Raw genomic sequence first — 8,727 nt, 5'->3', positions numbered from 1 at the left:
ATCCCTTTTTTATCCTTCTCTGTGATTTGGGAGGAGATCTTAAAACCGAGGGACACCCCCACACCACGCCTTAAAATCTCTCCTTCACTTTCCCCTATCCTCTCTTGTTTTTTTTTTTTCCCCCCTGGAGCGGGGGGGGGGGGGGGGGGGGGGTAGTTCTTTCAAAAGGTAGTTCTTCCTCCTTAACTCAGACTAAATGTCTAAGTGTTGAGATGCTCCAGGGTCCCTCTACTCTTCTCTACAGCACTCTCTCTCTGGATCTAGGAACTAGATGTCACCTAGAACCATGGCTTTAAATACATACTACTGCAAGCTGGTATCATCAGCACTGGTCTCTCTCAAGTACCCAACTAGTTTATCCAACTGCCTACATACCGCGTCCATTTAACTGTCTAGCACACATCTTAAATTAGCATTGCCAAAACAGAGCTCCTGTTTCCCACCACTCCCCTCATCCATCCTGTGCCTCCTCTAGTCATGCCCACTTTAGCAAGTAAATAGCATTACCATCCATTTAATTGCACAAACAAGAATCTTAGGGTCACCCTGGTCGGTTTGGCTCAGTGGATGAAGCGTCGGCCTATGGACTGAAAGGTCACAGGTTTGATTCCGGTCAAGGGCACATGCCCAGGTTGTGGGCTTGAACCCCAGTAGGAGCCATGCAGGAGGCAGCCAATTGATAATCCTCTCTCATCATTGATGTTTCTGTCTCTCTCCCCCTCTCCCTTCCTCTCTGAAATCAATAAAAATATATTTTTTTAAAAAGAATCTTTGGGTCATTCTTGAAGTCTTCTTTCTCATTACGTCCCACAGCCAATCGAGTACTACTGTTATTCTATCTCCAAAATATACACCAAGTTTATATACCTCTATCTCTATGGCTACCACTCTAGAGAACAAGTCCACATCACCACTTAAACTAGACTAGTGAAATAAAGTCAGCTGGTTTCCCTCCTTCCACTCTTGCCCCTACAATCCATTCTCCACACAACAGTCATTCTCCAAATATAGTATCTTAAAAATACAAGTCAGAATACATTACCCTACTTAAAACCCCACTGCAACAGGAGTAAAATCCACTCTGTCATGGCCTGTACTGCCCTAAGTGATGCCAAACCCTGCCTGCCTATCTCTTTAGACTCACTTCCCACCATTTCCCCACTCACCAGGCTCAGCTATCCTGGGTCTTTAATTGAACCAACACACCAAGCTCATTACCAACTCAGGCTTTGTATCTGCTGTGCCCTCTGCTTCTAGCTCTTCACGTAGATGGCGCCATCTTGTTATTCCTGTCTCAGCTCGGAGATGACACCTTCCCTCACCACCTAGCCCATATAGCACCTCCCTCCAATCATCATCACAGAACTGCTTTATTCTCTTCATAGTTCCAGCTTTGACTATTGCTTAGCACAAAGTAAATTTGTGAAAAAATGAATGAATAAATAATCAGAAATAGGAAGAAGAGGAAACATAATATACCAGAACAGACTGATGATTATCATTAGTTAGAAAAAAAAGATCAAAAGACTAATTTGCTTTACAGATTTTTAACACTTCCCCTCTGTTTCGGGATATAACACAAACTCCTTAGTACAGCTCTGGTCCTACTGAACACTCCTTCTCATCTCTTGGCATCTCTATGACTAACCAACCCCACTGGAAACTCCAAGCATGCTACAATTTCTATCTTTTCCTTTCAAGCATTTACGCTGTCTACCAGACCAGATCAACATTCCTCTCTCTACCTGGAATCCCTTCTTCCTCAAATTCCTTTTTAGCCAGTTTCCATTATTATCTTTTTCAGTTTCAGCCTAGACACTGACTCTTCTAAGAAGCCTCTCCAAACCTAAGGCTGTACTGGAACTCATATGTTCTCCCACAGAACTTATTAACCTATATCATTAGTATCTGTTAACTCCTCTGTCTCCCTCATTAGACTCTAAACTGTATGGGGCTCCACACTATTTTATTCACCACTATATCCCTAGGACTTACCATAATACCCGTTACACAGTAAATAATTTTTAAAACAGTGTTGAAACAAAATTATTACGCTAACAATTTAAATTCCTATCTACAATAGGCTACTCAGTCATTAGTATTTACTAAAAACACACAAGGTGCATAGTGTCGCACTATGCAAATAACCCAATATACACCAATTCCTAAACTTTAAACGTATACTACCTAAATCAGTAACACTCTTGTTGAATTGTATGGACTGTCATCTAGTTTTTCAACACTCTGAGATAAGTTGTAATAATTCTTTACAAGCAAGAACACTTGAAGGTAACAGCACAGGAACTTTGTCCTTGCAAATAAAACTCCATTCCAAACCTAGTTTGTCAGCCAGATCAAAGTAATACGTCAATACAACAAACATGAATCTCTCCATCAGAATAACTTGAGGTTTACTTAGAATGTTATTTTTAAATGATATTAGTCAACTCATGTACTGTATCTCAAAATGTTAAACATCATGCTGTCAGCACATGCAACTGGGAAGATCTTACCTCTGTTATCATTTTACAGCTTTTACAGGGTCCAATCTGACTAAATAACTGAAGTATAAGAACTTCCGTCACATCTCTGGAGAGGTTACCTACATATCTGGACACAAAAAAAAAGAGAGAAAAAATAAAAAGAGAAAAAATCAGTAATTTTCTTTCAGCTCTGGCTCTAATGTGTTATTATTTAACTCATCACCTTTTAGTTCATTTTAACTTCCTGTCTTCATACAGATATTCCAATTAAGACTGATTCTATGAAAGTAAAATTAATCCTTATTTAGGAAAGCAACAAATGTTCTTAGGCCACTAATGAACCACTTGAAAAGACTTTTATAAAGAACAAATTAACATAACCATGTATACCAAAAGCAGTTTTCTCATCTCATTAGAATAAAAATAATGAAAACTTAAAGCAGTCTCAAGATAACTACAATTTTTTAATGTGAAGCACAATTTAAAATAATGCATAACACACACACACACTCACAATTATTGACTTATCAAAACACCTGATCGTAAAGGGATATCCTTTTATATTAGATGTAAAGGAATATAACATGAGTTTATCTTAGACCTCCAACCAAAGCAATTACATGAACAAAAAAGAGAGTTAAAGTTATAGCAAAACACACAGAAATCAGAGGGGTTTGTTTTGTCTTGCTAAATAAAATTGTTATTGATATTATGTCTCGTTTGTTTTAGAAGAGCAGAGTAAAATAATAAAATTTCCTAGCCTAAAACACATCATAATCAACAAAATACGCATTTATCTAGATAAAGCAAATATAAAGACTTCTTTAGAAACTCCGAGAAAATTTAAGACAAATACAGCTATACTTCTGACTATGCCTAAAGAGTTGGGATTGGTTTTTGTTTGTTTGTTTTATAAATTGAGTATATATATTTTGTATAAGAAGTTTAAAACACAGCCTGGCCAGCATAGCTCAGTGGCTGAGTGTCGACCTATGAACCAGGAGGTCACAGTTCGATTCCGGTCAGGCATATGCCTGGGTTATGGGCTCGATCCCCAGTGGGGTTGTGCAGGAGGCAGCCGATCAGTGATTCTCTCTCATCGTAGATGTTTCTATCTCCCTCTCCCTCTTCCTTCCTCTCTGAAATCAATAAAAATATATTTTAAAAAACATTATCTAAAAAGAAGTTTAAAACACAGATGAATTTTTAAAAGGAAAAAAGAACACCATCACCCAGAGATGACCACCTTGGTTTTTCTTGTACCATGGATTTATTGTAATTTAGCTTACTTAATTGTCAAGTTTTTAAGTCTTTCTGGTACTCAGTGTAATTCCTATAATTTGCCTGTTATGAACCTCACCAAGCAAACAATATTTGTAAAAATTAACAGTTTCTTCTGGAAAGTAAATGGACATACGTTTTTTATTTTCCTAATATGAAACATATGGAAACTTAGTACCGAGACCAAAATAAGCTTTGCATCTATTAACATATTAAATACGTAACTGCTTTAAGACGGAACACTTTGTGAAAGGAGAAAACAGAGAAAGGTAAAGTTACGTGTAATAAAGAAAATTATCTGATTAGGAATGAATAGCCACTTTCCAGTTCAACTAAGAATTTCATTGCAATGGGTACTAATACCTTTAATTTATATGCTCTAAAACGGAAACACAAGCCCAATGTTAATTAGTAGAGGACTAACCCAGTGACAAACGTGTTTAGGTCCACCCATACCATCTTTTCCTTACAATTAAAGTAGAACAGACCCATTGCTAGGGCATACAGTGACACACCTCTTCCAGCAGTAGTGAAAGGTTATAGACCAGGGGTCCTCAAACTTTTTAAACAGGGGCCAGTTCACTGTCCCTCAGACTGTTGGAGGGCCGGATTATAGTTTTGAAGTAAAAAAACAAAACGGGAACAAATACAATATTTGTATTTGCATGTGGCCCGCGGGCCGTAGTTTGAGGACCCTTGTTATAGACTTACGAGTTAGCAAGACAACTACCTGTCCCTTTTCAACTCATAGGGGGTTTGTGAGCAATCATGGATGGGATAATTTATTTTTTGTACAAGGTAGACCTCTCTATAAAGAAAGTGAACAAGTAACCCTGGTCTCCTAAGTGCTATGTTCATCTAACCTAAAGTGCTAGTTAGCTCATTTTTAAGAGAATTGGCGTGGATAAAACTAATTTTCACATATTGAAGCTAACAAGTAACAAAGTTAAAACAAAACGATCACTGTGGTATAACAAATTTTAAATAGTTTTAAATCTGTATTACTGCTTAAAACCTTGATTTGTTGCACAGGCATTAATTACCTTCCATATATAACAGTCACAATCAAAGCTGTTACTGTTTCATAGGATTTTTATTTCAAGCCAATCTATTCCAATACATTACAATTTTGAAGAATTTCTAGAGGCACATTTAGATATATTAACTTACATCTCAAGCACTGATGCCAAAGAGCAAAAATGTTAACCAACGTTTAGAATGACATTAAATACTTATAGAAAAACCTAGTTTTAAAATGTTTGCTATTTTTCAAATATCTCCACTAAAAGTTCTGTAGTAAAGCAGCAAACTTCTTTCTGCTCTGGTTATGAAGCAGTCCATTTATTTTAAAGTTCCAAGTGTTTAAATATAAAATTTCAACTCAAAGATCATATATAAAATAACAGAAAAAGACAAATGACTCAAATTTTGTATTGGGAGGTGAACTCAGAGTAAACGATTTTTAACTCAAGAAAAAAGAAAGGCATACCTTAGGTCTATTTTATCTTCTAAGAACAGGAACTGTAGGAACTAAAGCATTAAAAGTGGAAAATGATGCCTTTATCCCTAACATCAGGGTTAAAATTCAATTTAAGACTAGAAACTTCGCGGTTGCACAGTAGGCAAAAGTTCACATTGCTAAACTATTTCCTATGTCCCACTGGGCAGGATTTTAAGTTAAGAACATCATGCCTTTCAGAGAAAAGACAAATCACACATTTCACCATTGGATGTTTTCTTACTCTGAAAAGGGTAGGCCTACCAGGGCTGAAATTACCAACATTTTTACAAAACATAACCAAATTTCTCTAATAAAATAATATTTTTACTTTTGTTCTTGAGAAGTTCCTATACAAGAGGAGATTTTGCAACAATACCCTTCAGTGGGCATCTAATGAATTATCAATCTGTCAATATTTCATTTAAGGTAGGAGGCAAGGTGCAGGAAAGGTACAGGTGAATTGATCAACTACATAAGAGACACTGATAATACATTTTAAATAAGCAGACAATATGATTAAGTTGAAAGGCTTAATTACAGCCATTAATACAGGCAAATCCATGGTGTAGCTAGTCAATATTATAGTGGAACTTAATAGTATTTTCTTCTGCTATTGCCCTTATTCAGATTATACTCTAAATCATTGGTTTATTTCCTCCGTTTGACTGAGTATCAGGAAGGACAGTTGTAAGGGATGACATTGCATAACAAGGTATAATCCCAGATCCACAATTTCTACTCATTTTGGTGCATCAGATGGATGAAGAAAGTAAACTATCATAGAACACCATTATAATTGAATGTTGATTGCAGATTCAGATATACCATGGCTCAAATCACTGCATTTAGAGCTACCCACAACACGTCTGAAATGTGGGTCCTACAAGGTAAGCTCTCAGGCAGTCCAGTTCCAACATCAGTTTTACGTAGCATGATCTCATTTGTTTGCTTTTTTAAATCACAAGTTACCCAATACATATTACCCCAAAATAAATGTCAAATGAGAATGGAGAACAGCAGAAAACAGACCTTTAAAGCAACTATTTGAAAAACTTTAGGCTCAACATCAAAGCAATTCTATACCACTTTAAATACCATCGAATAAATTAGTAATACTGTAGGTAATGAATATTTAAAGACCTACCTAGGCTATAAACACCATATTGTTTTCTGATGATAGAACCATATGTCTTAGCTTGTGTGTGTCTGCAGGAAAAAAACCTCACTAGTAACACACAGGCATTTTAAAGAAACAGAGTACATTATCTTTTAAAACATACTGGCCACTTGAAAACCTAATCCGTAGATCACAATGTTAAATAAAAGGAGCTCCATAAATAAACAAAATAAAACCCTACTAGATATCAATCTCTACAGTCACATTCAAAAGTTTTTTATTACAGTAGTTGTATCTAAAGAACCCTTTCAGGAGTAATATGTAAAATAAACACTTAAAACTACTATGCATTGTTTTTTTTAATTAAAATCTGATCCCCCAAAAAATCCCAATTGTGAAACATCTGCTTTTACTTCAAAATTTTACATTTGAAGGTTTTAAAATATATATAAAATCAACAGACAGCATCATGTGCATATGACAATCAAGTCTGCCTATAATTTTAAATCAATCGGACTTTTTTTTTTAAAAAAAAAAGGACTTAATACTAATTTAATGACAAGAGTATAATCAATGTAAAATATTGAATACCTCTTATTTTCCAGGCAGTGAACTAAGTGCTGCAGGGGTAAGACCTAGGAAGATGTAGCAGTCCTTGTCTAAAAAAAAAAAACCCTTCCCATGAGAATAGTGGGAGGAAGAAAAAGGAAGACAGAATAGTAAGCATGTACATCAACGCTCAAGACGTTTCCTTACCGATGTGTATACATGTCACATTTTAGACAACTGTAAACACAGATAAAGTCAGTGTGTTTGGGAGAAAGAAGAAGGGACAGGTTGGAAATAAGAGACAAAAAAGTTAGCTTATTATTATTAGTCAACTGAGGAAAGTCTAAGTATGATGGAGATGAAGACAAGACAGATGCAGAGATATATGAATTAAAAGTATTGAAATAGCATATTTTTAGCACGGCAAAAAACAAGAATTTCTCTTCATAAGGAACAGTTAAATAATGAGAAATATGCCATGAGAATTTACCAATTATACAGCAGCTATTATGATGCAATCATGACATTTCAGATTTTTAGATACAATGTAACCTTTTTTAAAAAAGTTTTTATTTATTTTAGAGAGAGAGAAAGGGAGAGGGAAAAACATTCACGTGAGAGAGAAACAGGTCTGCTGCACACCCTAACCAGGGATGGAGACTGCAAAAATGGAACTGGAGGCCTTTCACCAGCCAGAGCAATACAATGTTGTATTTTTGTTAAATACATGCTAGCTGGGCTCCAAATCCAACTTTCCCAGATACTTCCATCAAAACACACACTAACTAAATATCAAGCCTTGGCTTCAACAGATGTTAAGGAACAAATTTCAAGTTTGTCCCATTCCCTTTCTGGGAAAAGAAGGCCAAAATGGAAGACGGAACAAAACAAACATAAAAGTTTCACTAAGCAGGCTTTTCATTCAAGCATTTGGTGCTTAAGTTGGCCTCAAATTCTCAAAACAGGATGGCAACTACTTTAGTGAGGCAGAGCAATAGGCATGAAAAAGTGCAAGTCCCCCCCCCCCCCCCCAAAAAAACACAACGAAACGCCAAGCCTGCACCGATACGGTCCAGGCATCTCTCTGCTTTACTGAGCCAGCTTTTCTTTGGTAAGACCCCAGAGATGAGAAGCTAGTCGGACTTCCTGAGGACCTGTCCCCCTGCATCTGCTCCCCAAAAAGTAACGTGCCCATGACATCGCAGAGCCAGGTGAACTATGACCCTAGCAACGCCAGGCGGAGGCAAGAGGAAAAACAAAGCAGCGATTGGGCTCCTTGGACTCCAGGTGGGCGCTGAGCTTCGAGAGGCGAGGAAAACCCAAGGTGCCCAACATAAAACATGGAACTAGAAGTTACCCAGACTTTTATTTTTAATGCAGGGAAAAGAAAGGAGTGCCCACACTATCCAGAAAGGAATGCAAGTGCTGAGTCATCACTCTTCGGTAGGAAAGACACTCCGGCCAGCGGTGGGAAGAAGAAACTCATTCATTAGACTGGGCTCCAGGTAACGAGCAAGAGCGAGCGGGCAGAAAGCGCGTGCCGACGACACACAATGAGCGGTGGGTACAGAGCATCGTTTTATCCAACCCCGAGGGTCCGGACAGATGGAGAAGAGGCAACACCGAGAGGACAAAAGCAGCTGGACCAGGGGCTGTCAGGGCAGCGCAGGGAGCGCTCGAAGGAGACTTCGTTATCCCAGAAGCCCAAGATGCTCCCGCGGCGGGAGGCATCCCTGCGCGCCCCAAAGTAGCGGGCGCCGGGCGAGCGTTTCCGACAGCGTGGGCGGGGGCACGTG

At 37.8% G+C, this 8,727-nt stretch overlaps 1 protein-coding gene across 12 annotated transcripts in view; it reads right to left on the bottom strand.

The window, feature by feature from the left end:
• The window catches only part of TIAL1 (TIA1 cytotoxic granule associated RNA binding protein like 1), a 21,468-nt gene that overhangs the window by 11,629 nt on the left and 1,112 nt on the right, over positions 1-8,727 (bottom strand). For 5 of the 12 annotated variants that reach the window (XM_023762627.1, XM_006099000.3, XM_023762628.1 and 2 more), the window contains exon 2: positions 2,514-2,610. Coding sequence is in view for 9 of the 12 variants with exons in the window: in XM_006099000.3 (XP_006099062.1) it covers positions 2,514-2,525 (12 nt within the window). In the remaining 3 variants the exon portion in view is untranslated. Of the gene's footprint in view, positions 1-2,513; positions 2,611-6,409; positions 6,472-6,973; positions 7,046-8,727 lie in introns of those variants that run through there. The other 7 variants (XM_006098999.3, XM_023762623.1, XM_023762621.1 and 4 more) reach the window with 5 other exon arrangements.

The sequence above is a fragment of the Myotis lucifugus genome, unplaced genomic scaffold (assembly GCF_000147115.1).
Source record: "Myotis lucifugus unplaced genomic scaffold, Myoluc2.0 scaffold_255, whole genome shotgun sequence".
Lineage (NCBI taxonomy): Eukaryota > Metazoa > Chordata > Mammalia > Chiroptera > Vespertilionidae > Myotis > Myotis lucifugus.
Note: the sequence above shows the minus strand (reverse complement) of the source record. Positions and strands in the feature narration are given on the sequence as shown.